Source organism: Coffea arabica, chromosome 6c (assembly GCF_036785885.1).
Source record: "Coffea arabica cultivar ET-39 chromosome 6c, Coffea Arabica ET-39 HiFi, whole genome shotgun sequence".
NCBI classification, from domain to species: domain Eukaryota; kingdom Viridiplantae; phylum Streptophyta; class Magnoliopsida; order Gentianales; family Rubiaceae; genus Coffea; species Coffea arabica.
The window spans coordinates 16375951-16395251 of NC_092320.1; the positions used below are offsets into that span (position 1 = coordinate 16375951).

The 19301-nt window shown below is 36.6% G+C and overlaps 2 protein-coding genes and 2 non-coding genes across 6 annotated transcripts; 3 read left to right on the top strand and 1 right to left on the bottom strand.

Moving 5' to 3' along the window:
- Positions 1-830: 830 nt before the first annotated feature.
- Positions 831-14621, top strand: LOC113692806 (putative elongation factor TypA-like SVR3, chloroplastic). 3 transcript variants are annotated; one of them, XM_027211378.2, is made up of 14 exons: positions 831-1231; positions 2225-2334; positions 2653-2856; positions 3703-3879; positions 4278-4430; positions 6565-6654; positions 6946-7080; positions 7181-7297; positions 9964-10115; positions 10240-10324; positions 11393-11487; positions 12903-13068; positions 13405-13600; positions 14161-14621. In XM_027211378.2, the coding sequence occupies exons 1-14, from the start codon at positions 982-984 to the stop codon at positions 14301-14303; spliced, it is 2073 nt and encodes a 690-aa protein (XP_027067179.2). In that variant the 5' UTR covers positions 831-981; the 3' UTR covers positions 14304-14621. The 3 variants fall into 3 exon arrangements, with proteins under 3 accessions (XP_027067179.2, XP_071909234.1, XP_071909232.1); XM_072053131.1 differs by having other exon boundaries at positions 1137-1264; XM_072053133.1 differs by lacking the exon at positions 2225-2334 and having other exon boundaries at positions 1022-1231.
- TRNAC-GCA (transfer RNA cysteine (anticodon GCA)) lies at positions 4801-4872 on the top strand. Its single transcript has one exon. It is a non-coding gene; the product is annotated as a tRNA-Cys (tRNA).
- TRNAC-GCA (transfer RNA cysteine (anticodon GCA)) lies at positions 5164-5235 on the top strand. The gene has a single exon. It is a non-coding gene; the product is annotated as a tRNA-Cys (tRNA).
- Positions 14622-15091: 470 nt separating the features above from the next.
- Positions 15092-16164, bottom strand: LOC113692808 (uncharacterized). The gene is made up of 2 exons (XM_027211380.2): positions 15423-16164; positions 15092-15327 (listed from the first exon to the last, which is right to left on the bottom strand). The coding sequence occupies exon 1, from the start codon at positions 16023-16025 to the stop codon at positions 15471-15473; it is 555 nt and encodes a 184-aa protein (XP_027067181.1). The 5' UTR covers positions 16026-16164; the 3' UTR covers positions 15092-15327; positions 15423-15470.
- Positions 16165-19301: the final 3137 nt, after the last annotated feature.

Genomic DNA, 19301 nt, shown 5'->3' on the forward strand with positions numbered 1-19301 from the left:
GTTATTCAAGAATTTTCTAGACCTAATATATACATTTTAGTTCTTTTTCTTAGAATTCATATGTCACAAATTATTGCAAAATATAATGCCTGGCAAGTTCTTACTTCTTACATGCGAAGCTGAATCTAAAATACGAATGCCAAAAGTGAAAAAATACTAATACAAAATTTGATTCCCAAATAATAGTATCAATTATTACTATTCTGTTTCTTGTATTGATGCCCATTTTTAACTACTACTAGTATGAAAACAAACAATATGAGTACATAGAGCCGATCCCCAAGAACAAAGCAGATGCCAATTAACACTTTTATACTTGCAATAAATAAAAATGAAATTTTTTTTAAAAAAAGACAAATGAAGAAAAAGAAACTTATCTTTACGAGATGAAGTCACCGGCGTAAGGAGATGAGGCTACTGTCATGCCTCCGTGGAGTGAGGACGAAAATTGGATGAGGAGGAAAAAGGGAAGTGGGGTGTTTGTGACGACTGGTGCGAACATGATGGTAAGAGTCAAGAATTAGGGCTGGTGGGTTGAAAAGTCAAGCAAAATGAGAAAATAGAGATTAATCCGGTTTGCACGGTTCACGATTCAACCTGGTTTTTGACCGAATTTGACCGAATCTCTTCCAATAGGGTTTTTAGAATTACTCGGATCGAATACCTGGTTGGTTTTCGGTTCGATCGATTGAACCATCCGGTCCGGTCAGAGTTTGAAAACATTGTATGAGGCACGAAAAGGGCAAAAACTGAAAAAGAGGAAAGGTCCAAATAAATCCCAGCCTCTACCATTCTTGTAAGCACCGAAGCCTTTTCCATTTCGTCCCCTCAATAACCGCCTCTCACTTGCGCTTCTATATTGTATCCCCATCCAAATTCATCCAAACTCTGTCCTCTCTTCCTCACTCTGCACAACCCCATTTGTGAGAGTCTCGAGGGAGTGAGTGAGTGAGTGAGTGAGTACTGAGCTAAAGCAGCAAAATGGACATGGCAATTTGCTCACACACTTCTCTCTCCACCAGTAATCCCTATATATCACCGAGAATTGTTAATTATGCTGCTAATAGGAAAAGCTTCAGTTTTTCTTCTTCTTCATTTAAGTTCAAGAAACCATTTTTTGGTTGCACCCCACCTTTATGTTTTTCAACCAAAGCGTCATTCAGTCTTGGTTCAAGAATCCCGCTTCAGAAATCCATAAAATGCTCGGTTTCTCAAGCTGAAACCACAACTGGTACTAACAATAGCATTTGATTCTTGATTCCCGGTACTTTGATCCCATATCACCCGTTAACTCAATTTTCTTGACTTGACTCATCATTGATAGTACTTTTATCAACTGTGACATATTATATGCAATTCATTGAACTTTTTGCTTGAATGTCATGTTTTGTTGTTCTACTTTTGGTTTCTTGCCATTCTTGTATTTGTCATTGCTGTTGACTTCTTCACATGTAATTGCGCGCTTGGACTATAATAGTTTGTGCATATGTTGTTGTAGATGGCATACGTACTTTCCTGGGAGTGCTGCGATCCCTTTTTCTTGGTTGAAGCAAGCAATTTTCTTGTACTAAAATTATATGTTTTTGAGGGAATTTACTCCTTTTGTTGCTATGGTGTCATGATGTCGGATACTTAAGCTTTCATCTAATTTTGGTACAAAGAAGATTGCCATCTTACTGTCATCACTAGCTTGTTTTGTTCTAGATTGTAGTTCTTCTAAAATGTGTATAAAAATTCCACATGCATACATTTCTTTCCTCACTTATTTGTCATGTTGGTGTGTATGTATTTGTTGAAGTCATAAATGTTCTTCTATTATGTTCGGTGCTAGAATGTTCTATTATATTTCTAAGATATTGAGGCACATATTTCTTTATGTCAAGTATTCTCATATAAGAAAATTCATGGCGTAAAATCTTCAATGTAGTCCAAAACTTTTGAGCATCTTTTACTTTGGGAATGGTTTCAACATTGAAGTGATTGCACCTTGATGTGATATTTACTTGATAGATTTACCCCGTCCTAGAAAGCACGCAAGTTTCATGAGTGTGTAAATGAGAAACTGGAGATGGTTTAAAGTTTACTGCACCTTTAAATTTGGATTTTGGTCTAAAGTAGACATGTAAATGCATACTTCTGATGCATGCATGGACTAAAAAATGTTGGTAATGTAACTTTTGTGCAATTCATCAACTTTGGTATTTAATTTACTTCATTTCCTTAGATAAAAGGGCCCAATTAACGAGAAGAAATGATGTAAGGAATATAGCAATTGTCGCTCACGTAGATCATGGGAAGACCACCCTTGTTGATGCAATGCTGAAGCAAGCAAAGGTAGTACAGGGGAGCTATACAATTTACCTATTTTCCTATGTAAATGAAGTAAGCTGTTATTTGAAGTGGGATGAATGCCTAAGAAAGCTACAAGTACAAAGTGTTTTTGTGCTGAAATTGGTCATTCCTGTTGGGATACAATTTCTCCAGATTTTCATTAATAAAACCTGAGTCAATCAAGGTCTAACTAATTGGCTGTATAAGTTTAAAAAAAAAAAAAGTACTAAAATGAGATTTCGACAACTTAACAGTAATTGAAAATTTTATGCTTGTTAACTACAGTGATGAATTTGATGTGTATTAGTAACTTTTATGCAGGTTTTTCGTGATAACCAATTTGTACAGGAAAGGATAATGGACTCAAATGATCTAGAGCGTGAAAGGGGAATTACGATACTTAGCAAAAACACATCAATCACATTTAATGATACAAAAATAAACATAATTGATACTCCAGGCCACTCTGACTTTGGAGGTGAAGTTGAACGCATACTCAACATGGTGGAAGGAGTTCTGCTAGTGGTACTTATCATCACCTTGGCAATTTTGATATATGTTATTTTTTGTTGACTGTTTCTATGATGTAATAACTTATGCTTAGTTTTTATCTCATGTTTTTATGTTACTTTTAAGTAGATAGAACATGTGCTTGTCTTTATACTTCTAAGTATATAGAGCATGAGCTTGTCTTTATGGGTCATTGTTTTGAAAGAGTGGCCCACATTGCAGAATGCAGAGGAAGCTAATAGCAGATGTCTGAGACAGAAAAACTAAATCTGAATTCTCTAATTGTCTAGTTTCAAATGAAGGATGTCTACCACCTTTTCATTTTTCTTTTTTCTAGCTGACATGCTAATCTTGCTTTTTTTTTCTTTGAAATATTTAAATGGTAGAGTGTAGACCAGGTTGTCTTAATAGCTGGATTGTAATTATTTTGTCATCAATGCTCAAGAATCCTTCATTTCTCCACACAGGAGGCCTACAATTTGCTTTTTTTCTTTTATTTTTAATTTTTAATTGTGTTGCAATAGGAGACATTGAATTTTTTTAAGGCTGTTTCTCATTACTCTGTTTTTGGTATCTATTTCACGACAAAATGTGCTAGCTAGACAGGACTATTAGAGTTGGAAAAGATTACAGTTTTTCAGGGATGCTGTCGTATGATGGTTATGAATCTGGTATGGTGTGCCTACAAAAGTTGAGTTGCATGAAAGTTTTTCCACCAGTATGCTATTGAATTTTCATTTTCTACATATGAAATTCTGTCATTTTGTGCATCTAGGAACTTTTTCTTCCATATAATTCTTATCTGTTTTCTTAAAGGGCAAAGATTGTGTTGCTAAATTTAGCTGAGATTTTTAATTGTAGGTAGATTCAGTTGAGGGTCCGATGCCACAGACAAGATTTGTTTTGAAGAAGGCTCTCGAATTTGGCCATGCTGTAATAGTTGTTGTTAATAAAATTGACAGGCCATCTGCTCGCCCTGACTATGTTGTCAATTCCACATTTGAATTGTTCATAGAACTAAATGCATCAGATGAACAGGTACCTGCTACATTGTTTACCATCCAAAGTTTCTAGTCTTACTTCCAACTGCTTAAATTAATCAATTGCAAGTGATCAATTTGACATTGATCTCATATGTGAATCTAAAATCTCAGGATTATTAAATTTAAAAAAAGTATAAGGTTTGATTTGTCAGAAAGAAGAATAGGAGAAAAATAAACTGAAGCAAATGACTCAAGAGATAAATTATTGTTGCTGAACCTTTATTGATCCTGGAATTAGATTGGAAACTCTGCCTGAATCCTGGAGCCATAATGACTGTGGTTGAAGCATTGCTAAACATAGCAACTTTGAAAGGATCAGAACATATGAATACTTAAAATGCTAGTATTGTATCGATTAATGAAGTCTTGGACCTGCTTCGGTTCTATTTGCAGTGTGATTTTCAAGTCATATATGCTAGCGGCATCAAGGGAAAGGCTGGGCTGTCTCCGGAGAATTTGGCAGATGATCTTGGACCACTTTTTGAGTCCATTCTGAGATGCATACCAGGACCAAGAATTGACAGAGATGGTGCACTTCAAATGCTTGTTAGTTATTCATTCATCAATCTTCCTTTGTCTTTTTTATGTTTCTTTTGTTTCCTTGTATGCTTGTCTGTGTAGATTTTTGTTAGGTGTTCTGGTTTCCCATGCAGTGCAAGAATTTGGTGATGACAGTTAATAGGTAGGAAAGAAGTGTTGCATCTTTGTCAAGGCAATTTGTGGGAAAGAAGGGGGGGGGGATTTGTAACAGAAAAAGCATTTCTTTGGAAAGACGAGTTGCATTTTGGGAGTTATTGCTATTGGTATAAATGCTCTGATGAAGGCCAAAAAGTTTTTGTACATTATGGGTTTGGGGGATTATCTAAGGATATTGTAATAGTTGGAAATAACAAGTCTTGAATTAACAATCATCCAGGGGTCTATAGCTCAGTGGTAGAGCATTTGACTGCAGATCAACTGGTCACCGGTTCGATCCCGGTTGGGCCCTTGATGATTGTTGCATTTTTTGGACTATTTCCTAAAGGGGTTTTCTTTGACATTTAGCATAGAAAGCCTATGACTAGTCCAAGATCCCTTGCCTATTTAGTGCATCACTTGTTGTAAACAATCTTTTGTAAAACCTCAACACAAAGATGGAGATGATTTACAGTTAAAGGTCCGTGAAATAAAGCAGAAAAAGAACATTGAATTAAATCCTTGTTCAGCTTTTTGGTTCGTGAGAATAATGCACTACACTACACTCTTGAAAATAACTAGTCTTGAATTAACGATCATCAAGGGGTCCATAGCTCAGTGGTAGAGCATTTGACTGCAGATCAACTGGTCACCAGTTCAATCCTGGTTGGGCCCTTGATGATAGTTGCATTTTTTGAACTATTTCCCAAAAGGGTTTTCTTTGACATTTAGCCTAGAAAGGCTTTGACTAGTACAAGATTCCTTGACTATTTAGTGCATCACTTGTTGTAAACAATCTTTTGTAAAACCTCAACACAAGAGGGAGATGATTTACAGTTAAAGATCCGTGAAGTTCAGCTTTTGGTTCATGAGAATAATGCACTACAATGCACTGTTGTATGTGGAATCTCATATGGAATGAGTTAATATTGCATGACAAAGTGTATGCATCAGTAGGATCAGAACAATTTTGAACATTGGATCTAGATAAAGACTATGATTCGCATAACGAGGATGCATCTGTCATTTGATACTTGATAGATGCTCAGAAATGCACAGTGACGATGCTTAGAAAATCTAGAATCTGAATAAAAACTAGGAAATGTGTAACTAGGGTGCATTTGTCGTTTGATCCATTATCACTTACCTAAGTTCTGCAAGGACACTTTTAGTACTTTTGTTGAAGTGAGATCTTAGTGGTTTGTAAAAGTAATATTTGAGAAAGGATCATCAAGGGGGTCCATAGTTCAGTGGCAGAGCATTTGACTGCAGATCAAGTGGTCACCCATTTGATCCTGGTTAGGCCCTTGATGATAGTTGCCATTTTTGGACAATTTGCTGAAAGAAATCTGTTTTATAACTAGCCTAGCATAACATGTTGAAAACAATCTTTTGTAACCCTCAACTCAACAATGAGGCGATTCTCTGTAAAATGTCCATGAACAAAGTACATTGAATCAAATCCTTCTTCAGCTTTTCATTCATGAGAACAATTCCTGTATGCAATGGTAGGATCAGAATGATTTTGAAAGCTGAATCTGATTACAAACTGGGAAATGCATATTGAGGACACATTTGGCATTTGTTACTTGATAGATGGTCAGAAAAAATGCACGTTTGAAGTTCCCTTGTGGAAAAATCCAACCATTCATTGCAATTGGCCTCAGAGATTGCTTTGACATAATGGAAAATTATGAGGGATGAGTTCTGAGGCTTATTTACTGTGTGGTCTCTATCCAATGACTACTTTTTCAGCAATAATAAATTTTTTTCATGGAATAAAAATTGCATCACTCATCATAGGCACGAGTTATACGTTAATTAGGAAGTGGAAGAAAATATTAGTATACATGTCCGTTTCATTCATTGTAAGAAGGTGTTTTCTGGATATTAGTGTTTGAAAGAAACTACAGCTGGTATTCAGTAGATGTTTCTTTATTTGCCTGTTTCTTAATAACATAATGTGATTATGAATTAATTACTTTTTTATACAAATGCTGTGCAGGCTACAAATATCGAGTATGATGAACATAAAGGACGGATCGCTATTGGGCGTTTGCATGCAGGAATTTTGTGTAGAGGAATGGATGTGCGGGTATGTTTTGACTTGGAAGCTTAGAATGCTTGTTGCATAATGCCCAGAAAAAAGAAAGAAAGAAAGAAAGAACTACACAAGATAGAATCCTGTTCTGGGATCATATTATGTATTCATTTTGTGTTTTCAACCATAGCGTTTCTTCATTTTCTGTTCTATGGTTATTGTAGCATTGCCCTTGTATGACTAATGGTGTCTTGCAGTTGGTTGCTTCAGTTTACTGCAGTATGCACATTTAAACTTTTGGAGGTAATATTTGTCTTTTGTGGTATTTTCCTTCTATTTTATCAGATATGCACTTCTGAAGATGAATGCAGATTTGGAAGAGTAAGAGAACTGTTTGTGTATGAGAAGTTCAGTAGAGTCCCTGCAGAAATTGTGGAAGCTGGTGATATCTGTGCTGTGTGTGGCATTGATGATATCCAGGTAGAATAAACTATAACACAACTCAACAACTTGGCCACATTTATATACTGTGTCTAAGCTTAGCTTAACTCGTCAATATGGATTTGTTCTCACCTCACAGATAGGGGAAACAATTGCAGACAAAAGTTCTGGGAAACCATTGCCTTCTATTCAAGTCGAAGAACCTACTGTGAAAATGGCTTTCTCAATCAACACTTCACCTTTTGTTGGCCGTGAGGTATGATAAGCTATAAAGCTCCAAATTTGAGGAATCTTTAATTCACTTTGATTTCTGGAGAATCTGAGGGCCTTCTGTCTTTATTAAATAGGAAAGATGAGGAATTTTGAAATGAATGCACTTCTCAGAAGTTTCAAATAGCTACACTACCTCATACCTTTGAGATGAGATATAATATAGTTTGGGCCGTGCTGTGCAATAAATCTATTTTGCAAATGCAGTATCCAATTTGAAATACTCAGATGTTTAAATCAACTAGTTATCTGTTTTAATATTTGGCTTTCAAGAGTAGTTTTCTCTGATGCCTCTTTTGCATTAATTTGTTTGAGTTTCTAGTGACTTTTGACTCGTACAGGAAGGGACATTTTAATGGTAAGACAACAGTTAGCTTTCTGCTTTGCTTCCAAGAAAGTTCGATCTGACTGTATTAGACCTTCCAGCTTTTTAAGCAACAACAAATGGCCTATTACCAATCTGAGTGGTGAAAGTGGATTTAGGAGGCTGTGTTTTTGGTAAAACAAGAAAAGTACAACTGAGAATCAAGACAGATTGACTGCATGATTAATGTTTGTGAACAGAGTGTATAGAAAATGAGAATTAAGATGGTTTGAGGATGATTTTGAGGTAAAACAAATTTATTTACTTGTAGAAGTACCAGTTACCACAGAAGTAGGACCCAGGAAAAAAAAATGACAAGAAACAAATTAAAGACTTGGCGAATTGTCGTGTGAAGAGGATTTGATACTTATCCAAACAATAGAGGTATGTGATTAACATGGGACCATAATATGCTCTTAAAGTATCTTGATAATGAAAGGAAGGACTATATCTAACTTCATGTAATTGATATATGCACTTTTTTACTGTGGCTTAGAAAGGGGTTCTAAATTAAGTCAGGAGGTATACTCAGGGCGCAACCACTTGGAGGTGATCCACTAGGACATATTGAAGTAGCTTATTGTGAATATAACTCTTTTGTCTGCTGGAAATGTTAAAATTCTATTTGTAGTGCTTTTGATCCCAGAAAAGTCTTTATAAACCTTGATTTGTATTCAAGTTATTAGACTCTTTCCAAAAAAAAAAAGGAAATCATTTAGTTCTACGGTAAACATACATTTTGCAAGAGTCGTGTTGCAAAATTTTCAAAATTGGGTGAAATTTGTCAACCCTCTAACTGCATATCTGCATTAAATGCATATCATGTCTTGAACTGTCCAGAAAATAAATGGTAAAACTTTCTTATGGTCCTTTGTGCACAAAGACTGCTGCTAAAATTAAATATTCCTGTATCTTGGGAGGCAAAAATGGAAACTTTTGCTCTTTTAGGGCAATTTTGTACCATTCAAAGTGAGCTTTGTTAGACTTGGTGTATTTCTTGCCATGGAAAGTGAATGTGGGTGGAGTTAACTTCATTAGTTAGGTGAATGAAGGCATGCGGATTTTAGAATGAATTCTGCAGTTCCGTGACCATTCTACAATCCGCATGCCTTCATTCACCTAACTAATGAATACACACACACACACACGTGTGTGTGTGGGTTAAATGCAAAAAGCCCCCTAATGGTTAGGTGATTGTACAAGTTAACTCCCTATATTTTTAAAACCAACAATTAAACCCCTATGTTTTGCATCAAAGTGAAACTGTTAATTTTACCATTAAATTTAACAGTGAATTTAGAATAGGCAAATTATTTCAATGAAACAATGATGAAATCATTAAATTGCCCTTGAAACCAGGTTTAATGTAGCTATAAAAAATATGGGGTCAAAATGAAAATCATATTTTATTTCATCATCTTCCTGAATCCTAATCCCAAATGCAACCCAAAAAATGCAAAAGAATCCAAACCAATAAACATCAGATTCGTATCAGTAGGATTAAGTATGGATTTGCATCATATCACCAACGGTTCCCAACTAGCAAATCAAATTCAGGCTTTACTCAAACCATTGATTTTGTGAGTAGACTTGATTACTTGAAGTCTACCTACTTCATCTTGGTGCAAAATTAGAAGTGCAGACTGTGGGATATTATAATTTACATTTCCTGACTCAAAGCAACATGCATAGTGATGAACTCGTTGGAGATAAGACTTTGCCATAGTGAAATGGCCAGGGTCAGAAATTTCAGATGGGCGATGGGTTTGGGGTGTTGGTGGAGCTGATGGAGGGACAGCAGTGGAGAAAGAGAGAAATAGCGAGAAAGGACAGAGGTGGGAGGTGGGAAAGATATTACAGAGGGGTGGTGGGATTTGGTGTTGGTGGTGCTGGGGGCATGGAGGTGGAGGAGGAAACGAGCGGGGCAGGTGGTGAGCTTTTCTCTTTACAATATATGTTTTGCTGTAATAATCAAATGACTATTTTAACCTGTTGACCATTAAATCTAACAAGAAAATTAACAATCTCACTTTAATCCAAATCATAAGGGTTAAATTGTAGGTTTCCAAACTATTGGGAGTTAACAGGTGAAATTGGCTAGCCTCGAGGGGCATTTGTATTTAACCCTATATGTATGTATGTATGTATTTATTGATTGTATCTGTTTTTATTTGGTTTTCGGTAATAAACTTTTGAATGGTATCTGTTTTTATTTATTTATTGATTTTATTTATGAAGCTTTAAATTCTCCCCTGCTAACTCAAAATTATGTCCCCTGGTACTTTCAGGGAAAATATGTTACCAGTAGAAATATTAGAGATCGGCTCTACCGTGAACTTGAGCGGAATTTGGCAATGAAGGTAGAAGATGGTGAAACAGCTGATACTTTCATTGTTAGTGGAAGGGGTACTTTGCATATCACAATATTGATAGAGAACATGTAAGATATTAATCCACCTTCAAAAGAAATTTTAATTTTCTTGTTCTTCTTCATGCATAAGATTATCCAAATTCTAATTTGACTTTAATATACTCGGTGCCTAATGTTACTTGTAATGTTTCAGGCGAAGGGAAGGATATGAATTCATGGTTGGACCCCCAAAAGTGATTAATAAAAAAGTGAATGATAAGCTACTAGAACCTTATGAGGTGATTTCCAACTGAAAAGACTTGTTCTTGATTTTTGTGTGAATGATTCTAATTAGAGGGCATCATTTTTTGCTTCTTGCATGGAAATAAATATTCTTTGACTGTTGCTCTCTCTTTCAACTAATGAATCAATATGTAGTTCTGACACAATTTTAAAATGTTAATTTTCCATTTAATTTAGCTTGGGCTGTAGTTGCACACACTGTGAAAACTGCACAGAAATGTCTTTTTGCTAGCTTGCATAACACGTTGAATCTTAATTTAAGGTATGTTTAGTTCTTTGTTAACCTTTAATTCAAAACCAGACTTTAATTTTCTGGTGGTTTAGGGTTCCGAACTTCTAGAATAATCTAGACAACAGTTTAAACGTGTAGAAAAAGTTGTGATGGTCAGTTTATGGTTAATTCAAGTCTCTTTTAAGTTCTCACCTTTGCCATTGGCAATTTAAGATTTTTTCTTTTTGAATTTTGTAATTGAGCTTGTGTTGAACTGTTTGATGCGATTCCAACTTTGCCATGATGCCTATTATATTCTGGAGTAACTCCTGTATTCTTTTCCTCCTCTTTCCAAACTGGTTGAGTGGTCAATATCCATAAACAAGTGCTTCCAAATATTATTATCTTCATCCCATTTGTACAATGCACAAGATTAGCCCGAAGTCTCTCCTGAAGCTGCATCTTTTTGTCATTCTACTTACAAGCAAAATGAAGAATAGGCTATGTCCCTTGAAATAGATCAAGCTAAATTTTATTTATCACCCAAATGCTTGAAGATGAATAAGAATTGTTCTTTCAATCGCAACCGACTAGGATGTAGAGCTTGTCAACCATTATTTAAGTTGTGGTTGATTATGTGCAAACGTAGAAATGTTAAAACATGTTTCAAATAAAGAAAACACTGAAGAAAGCAAGGTGTCCACTGTCTTGAAAAAGATGTTAATCTTGAACATAGGTTGCATTCTTCATTGCATAGACCAAATTTCTGTTTAAATTAGTCTTGAAGTTTTATGACTCCCAATGTCTATGCAAAATGCCTTAAAGATCAGTTTTCTACTGGTTGTTTCTGCAGATTTCTACTGTGGAGGTACGAGAAGAATACATGGGTCCAGTGGTTGAACTACTTGGTAAAAGGCGTGGGCAAATGTTTGACATGCAAGGAGTTGGGTATGTTAAGATTTTTGCTGTTAATTTGTCACTTCTTTACTTGAAAGCAAATAATATCCAGCCAGGGATCTTACCACTATACCTTTTTAAATATCCAAACAACTGTACATTCTTTATTACACCTTTTTTTTGGGTATGATCATTTTCTGTTAGTAGTTGTGGCATTTCTTCAACTGCCACTCCTCAAGAAGGTCTTAATGTCTGGACTTAATTAAGTTTCAGTAGTGGCTTGGATAGAAGAAAGTTACATTGTGGCCTGTGTTTCCAAGGGCAGGTTATCTGTAATTACTTTAGAAATTCCAACTATCTCTTATGATTTGATTTTGTAGTTTTACAAAAATGTGCGTTTGGATTGGTCATTTTTTGAAAAACAAGAATGCTACAGTAATATACAAACAAAACAACCACAAAAATACCAAAAACAACATAAAAAACACCAAAAAACATAAAAAAAAAAAAATCCTCAAAAACACCAAAAAGAGTCTCAAAAACGTCATCTACAGTAAAAGTTTTTCACCTACATTGCTACAGTAAAATATTTCAAAAACACCCTCAAAAACAGCTAATTCTTGGTATAATATATCATACAAATGGGGAACGGCCAGTACTATTTCTCCACTTACTACTCTCCCAACAATAACCCAGAGTTAATGTAGCCCAGTAGTGTCTGTTCTGAATTTACTGAAGTGTCTTATTCATCAACTTAAGGGGTGAGACTGCTACACCATGTTGTTGGAGGCTATCAGGTTGGTTGCAAGAAAGAAAGCATGGTGGAAATTATTATTGTTAATTGTGTGGTGATGGTGGACTGGCTGGCATATACAATAGAGGGATTGTAGTGGTGCAGGGCAGTGGGCATAAATGGGGTGATGCTGCTGGTTGATTCTTGGGAGAGGCATAGATTTGGAGAGCTGCGTACGAGTTGGTAGCAATGCTGTGAATGAGCGTAAATAAGATAATGATAGGAGTATTTGTTGATCACAGAACATCACATTGTGGAAGCATGATATTCATTTTCTGAATGATCGAGCTGCTCAGAAAGAGTTTTATGTGATTACAACCTCATTTGACTTTCTCCAACCAGGCCCCCCGCCCCCACAAAAAAAAAAGAAAAGAAAAGATGAAGAAATGTATATCCTGTTTGTACTGTGTGGTGTCTTGTGTGTGAAACAGTTTGGTTGAACACAATCATTTGCTGGTTGGAGATGCTGCATGTTGAATTAAATAGTTGGTTTCCTGCTTGTAGATCTTGGATTCCAAAGAAAATATTTACATGTGATGTCTTTTTTAGCTCTCTGACCTTTTCTTGGTTGCATTTCTCGAACTTTGAGCTGCTGGATTTTTCTCTCTTTTTAATCCTTTCTCGTGTCAAAACAAACATCTAGTGGAAAATCTGAACTCCACTTCTTGACTAGGTCGGAAGGTACAGTTCTGCTGAAGTATAAGATACCAACTCGTGGTCTTCTTGGATTGCGGAATGCAATTTTGACAGCTTCTCGAGGGACTGCCATACTTCACACAATATTTGATGGCTATGGATCTTGGGCTGGTGATATAACTACCCGTGATCAGGGATCTCTGGTAATTCCTCACTTTGCTTTCTTCCATCTCCGAGGTTCAGAATAACATCTTTATTTGGTTTCCCAAGTGCCTACTATTGAATTTCACGGTTTCCCAACTATCTGATCAGGAAATGTATTTTGATGGTTGTGAGTTGCTGTAATTAAACATGACAAACAAAAACCTTATTTTTATTTACCTCTTCTTATTCGCAGCTCTTTCTTTTTTTTTCCCAAGCGTATTATGGCAGTCAAAAAGCTTCAAGGTCCAAAACACTGATAATTTGCCATTGCCTGATCTGTGTGAGCGCACTGAGAGCCAATCAAACTGATACTATTTGCCTTGATGTTATTATAGGTTGCTTTCGAGGATGGCACTAGTACATCTTATGCCCTTGCAAGTTCACAAGAAAGAGGGCATCTGTTTATTGGCCCTGGTGTTGATGTTTATAAAGGTCAAGTAGTTGGGATTCATCAGCGGCCTGGAGATTTATCCTTGAATGTTTGTAAGAAAAAAGCTGCTACAAATGTCCGTTCAAATAAGGAACAAACAGGTTAGCATTATGACTTTCATACCATAGCATGAGCCGATGTTTAGAGGGTGTTGCTTAGCTCAACTCTTGTACTACAAGTCTAGGATTAAGTTCAAATTTGGCACCACCTGAGAAAATTATGATCTCCCCTGCCTTATATACTATATTCAAGAAATATAACTCATTCTTGATATGCATGTTTCTACATTTGGTTAAAGATTGCTCTTTAGAAAGGGCCACATAGAGAAACTTGCACAGACCTGTTGTGGAGAAACTGGAAACTAGCTATTGCTTTGGTTCATTGTAGTTTTCTAGGATGTCTGCACTTAGGAATGTTGTCTTCTTTTCTTAACTGTAATCTCTTTCCTTGTTAAAGTGAAAATATAAATTGTCATAACTGGCACCAACTAACCGGTAAATGGCAATGATCAATTGTAAGCAGAATTATAAGTAGCTTTTTTGAGCAACGTTGTGACATTGTTGGTCATTTTTGGCTCTCAAGATCTTTATGACATTCATATCCTTGGTACTCCAATGTTTGGTCTGTTTTTGAGATCCACTTCCTTTACCTATACATGCAGTGGTTCTTGATACCCCGCTGGATTATAGTTTGGATGACTGCATAGAGTACATTCAAGAAGATGAGCTGGTTGAAGTTACTCCGAAGAGTATAAGAATGTGCAAAAATCCCAAATTTGCAAAGAAGAGTGGTGGTAGAAGTTGAATTTCAACCAGAAATGTCCTGGAATTGGCATGATTACATTAAGCATATCTTAATCATCCCAAGTGATGCATTTGTAGCACCTTATGTGATAGATAGGAAATTTTTGGTTCTTCATATCTCTGAAGGGCTTTATGACAACTTCAGGTTACTGATAGCTATAGGTATTAGATACACCAGACACCCAAGTGCGCTGGGAATTTTTGCTTATTGATCTGCTGGACGTACATGATATGGTAAAAACCACACACGGTGCTTAGCTTTCAGATTTGATGGACATTCAGACATTCTTGATATGGTAAATAGTATACCTTGAGGTAATTAAGTCTTGCATCATTTGTGGCTTGAATAGTAAATATTATTTGATTATTTTCTATATTTATGTCAATGTCTAGGCAGGCTGCACATACGCATCCTAAGTTTAACTTACACCAAGATTCCATTCCCTGGCAATTTTTAATTGGGCAGATTAGGGGGGGGGGGGGGGGGGGGGGGGCGCAATTGGAGATAACAGAGGGTTACTAAAGCTTACTTTGACATGTATATTTTCGGGGGCCATCGAAATATATGGCAGCTAACCACGCTTTTGTTATTTGCGCAAGCTTCCGTGCGCATAGCGACATACAGATGAGGAGAATTTGCTAACACAGAAAAATTACGGAGGGCAAAGTTCACAGCCTTGCTTACTTTTGCCTGTGCAAACTGATGAAAGGACAGAATAAAGCTCTCTGCAGTCTCCATCTTTGGCGTCGAAGGAAAGTCACACAGAAATTTTTCACTCCCTCCAAGAATTTGCCAAAAACTGCTACTCCACATATTTATAGGCCTCTTCCACAACTAAATCTGCTACTAAATCAGATAAGCTTCTTGCCGAGTTTTGATGCATTCATGGTTGTATGTATCCTAAACTCATAACTGCAGCTCTTTTACGTAAGCTTCCTTAGAGTAGTTTCTTCAATGACTTCTGGTAATAGAATAGCCGTAGTTTGCCGGTCTTGCCAAAGCGGAAAAAGAAAAGGACGCAATCCTATTCAATTGAGCGAAGTAGAATCTTTAGTATGAACTTGTCATGCTAACGGAAATGAGAAGCATCACAAATAGGAAGGATGGTGAGCAATTTACAGGCATGAGAACTTAGAAAAGAGGTTGAGGAGGAGTTGGTGGGAGAGTCTATGGTCCATCATCACCGTCACCAATCAAATTACAAATATCAGAGCACTCAATCAAGCAGTATTGACGACTGCGGAAGCCTTGCTTGAAAACCACCAGAGGCCTCCTGATATTAAGAGGGCCTTCACCCGGGGATCCAAGGCCGCCTCTTATGCAGGTGTTGACGCACTTGACCGTGCAAGTCTCGGCCTTCTTGGACTTGGGTCGTTGAATCCGGGGCTTCTTGCAGTCATCCTTGCCGGAAACTGAACTGCATTCTCCTGACAAAGTTTGTGGCACATTGGACAGTGTTTCGCTATCTGCCCCTGCTTCCACCGCGACTGCAGAGAATACGGCTGCTGATGCAGCTGCAGCCAATGCTGCTGTGACTAGTATTACTCTCAATGAAGAAGGGATGCAAAATGCGGATGGGGTTCTTCTTGGGCTCATGTCTCCAGCGCTTACCTGTCCTCTTTTGTGGCATATTCGCATTGAGAAGCGACCATTATTTGGTCTTGGTAATGGAGTTCTGAAGCTTGTGAAACGGCTTACAAGCAGCGTCCCTCCACTCATCATCTTTGGGTAAAGCTGTGATTTTTGGTAGAAATTTATGACTACTGGTTGTCAAGTGCTTCCATAACAAGACATTTTCTTCCTTCCTCAGCACTGTGATCTCGTCTTTGCTCCTCCTTTTCTTCTTCTTTCTCTCCTCGAAACAGCCTCCTCAGCTTTACTTCCTTCAACTATCCACGCCGGCGAGTTTTCCTGCGTTTGTCCGGAAGAACGACAGAGAGTGGAGAGAGCTCAAGCAACGACTAAAGCGCTCTTATCCGATTGTTTTTCACGAAAAATTTAGTGGATGAAATTAAAGCCGTTGGATCTGTTCTTACTTATTGGGTATTGGGCTTGAATATCATTATTATTTATTCTTCTACTGGTTCGTAGTGTTAGGCATGCTCAATTAAGGCAATCAATCAGGCTGCGTTAGTCTGAGCCCGGTCTGTTAGGCCCGCAAAAAGTCCTATGTTTAATAGGATCGAACAGGGTTTGTACTTGATTAATAGATTTGAATTAAATGTGAGTCGAGACTGAGTTTTACTAGGCTCAAGTTCCATCAAGTTTCGGCCCATATATAATAATAAAAATACCAATAATAATAGCATACATAATATATGTAATTTTACATGTTATAATAATAAGATATTAATTATTTATATATAAAATTTATAATAATTCATAAATATTAAGTATATATCACATATAATTATGTACTTAATTATGAGTTTGGACCGAGTATAATTTGAGTCCGAAGGTCGTATTAATGTGTTAGTTGAAATTGAATCTTTTTAATCTAAACCCGAGCCTAATAGCTCAAAAGTTCAAAAAAACTATTTATTTTATAAATCGATGTTGGACTTATCAAAACCTGCAATTATGACACTGCTATGCTCGAGAGGTGGTCTGCCTTACGATTATGAACTTAATTTAGGTTATGATTAAGAAGTACCACATATTGATATTGTTTCCAAGGCCTAGCTCAACTGTAATGATTATGGCTAATTTTGTGGTGACCATTGAGCAATTTACAGGAAATCCTATAAGGCATTTCGAGAGGGCAAACAATGGGTGGAGTTCCCCCAAAAAAAAAAAAAAAAAAAAAACTCAAACATGCTGAATTTGTGCTGTTCATCATTGATTTATCACTTTGTAACACAAATAACTTTGACCATTTGTTCGTGATTAACCTTTATTTTCTTTACCTTTTCGAAATCCATCATTTGTTTAGGATTTCAATTTACTTTTGGGGAACCAATACCATTGACAATTTTACTAAAGAAGCTGCAAAATTCTCACTATCAACAAAATCCATATTTTTCCAATGCTATGATGTCAACAATATAATACCAATAGCACATTCAAACTTAGGAGAAGGCTAAAAATTCGAATTACAGAACTCACCATAACCAATGCCCATCGTGGAGTGGTCATAGAAAACCACCAAGACCAACATGCCTCAATGTTTTCGGTATATGTAGTGATTGAAAACAGCAATAGCAATATGTTTACAGCAAAATCTAATCATTTTATAATGTCAAAAGTTCCAATATGTTTACAGTAATTTTTTTTTTCCCGGCAGGCAACGATAACAATTGTATAACCTGTTCTATCATAATCTACAAGGAGGGAGGGAGAGCCTATTGAATTTTTTTGGCTGCAGGTAGGGTTTGAACTCCTCATCTACAGTCCAAAGAAGAACTTAAGTCCCTCCCTAGTGCCCACTGAGCTCGCAACAATTGAAAGTTAAAACAGATCTAGCAGTACAATTAAAGTATGTGTTGATGTTTCTGCCTAGGCGGCTACGACGGCAACTTTGACTACTCCACCAGAATCAAGTGCCACAACGATGTACCAACACAGATGATATTCAAGAAGTGGATTCCAGTGGACCTTTTCGTCAAGCATGACTGCAATTCATTCTGCGTATACTTGGTGTTTGATACCAGACCAGAACTAAAGAATTCATCTAAAAGGACAAGGAATTGGAAATTGTTTGGAAAGAGATCTTCCACCAAAAAATCTCTACGTTTTCCATCCATAGACACGTCTTTCAATTACTTTTTTTACTTCACGTACATCAAATCGTTACGGTGTGTTTTTTACAAAAGCTTCAGAAAATTGCAAGCCGAACAAGCTTATAAGATGCGGTAGTACTACACATTGTTAGTACTAGATTGATGTAAATTCAACTCGATCCAAAACATTCTACCATTTGGTTTTCCAGTTAGATTAAAGCCTCATTGGCCTGAATATAAAGTTAAAACAACAATTACATATAGTATTTAGTGACATTTGCCTCACCCAAATTCGTCGAGCAAGGTTACCAAGGAATGGGAATGAAATTGGTGGTTGAACCACCTAGTCTAGTTTTCCTTTAACCTAGCTAGCACGAGAAAATGTTAAAAATGTTTTGAGTGGACGGGACACGCAAGAAGTGTTTTGCATTGAAAACCTAATAGTAAGCATATCCCCATTAGTCTAGTTTACGATATTGGAAACTTCCATGCAAGGGAAGTCTTTTGTTGACTTTCTAAAGTGAAAGAGAAAGAGAAAGAACAGCTAAGTGGGGATGGGGGAAACAAAGCACGAAGGAATGAGGCTGAATTATGAACCCATGCCAGAATACCTACCATGTTAAATTAATAAGTTTATATATATGGTACGCCTTATTCATTCATCTAGAAAAGAGACTGGCATACATTAATATTCCATGATTGTTGGAACTGCAGCCAGATCATGGCAAAAGAAACTCAACTGTAGGTTTGTACAAGGCAAAATACAAAAGACCTTGTGAAGTGATAAACGAATAATTCTGTCTTCATTAGAAGGAGAAAAGAAAAGAAAAGAAAAGAATTGAAGGGCCTTCCTTAACATTAGCCAAAATGAAGAGGGAACAAATTTAATTGGCCAATTTTTCCTTCCAGTCTTCCGAGTCTTTGAAAACAAAAACCCAGGGGATGACTCGGTCATCGTTTCAATTTGGGTGAGAAGCTTCTTGATCGCTTACCGAACTCGTCAATCCGCAAGAAGAGTACGCCAAGTCATTTTCTTAATTACACATAGTACACCAAAGTCATTTTCTTGAACTAAGGTTTATCTCATTGTTTTCTGACCGATTCTTCTTCTGCACACCGTAGGATGTTCAACATCAGTTACATGCACTGGCTTTCATACATGTGACATATGTTTCAGGATGAATAGCACATTCTTCAATTTTTCTTGCAGTTCTAGATTTCCAGTTCTAGATGGATTTCTAGAACTTTTGACCCATGTTAATTAGTGGAAAAAAAAAAC

What these genes read in the sequence shown, in the direction of transcription:
- LOC113692806 (XM_027211378.2), top strand. Translation starts at nt 982, where the DNA reads ATGGACATGGCAATTTGCTCACACACTTCTCTCTCCACCAGTAATCCC. An exon ending in TTTGACATGCAAGGAGTTGG is followed by an intron (nt 11,488 to 12,902) that starts GTATGTTAAGAT and finishes CTTCTTGACTAG; the next exon opens with GTCGGAAGGTACAGTTCTGC. An exon ending in CCCGTGATCAGGGATCTCTG is followed by an intron (nt 13,069 to 13,404) that starts GTAATTCCTCAC and finishes ATGTTATTATAG; the next exon opens with GTTGCTTTCGAGGATGGCAC.
- LOC113692808 (XM_027211380.2), bottom strand. Translation starts at nt 16,025, where the DNA reads ATGATGAGTGGAGGGACGCTGCTTGTAAGCCGTTTCACAAGCTTCAGA.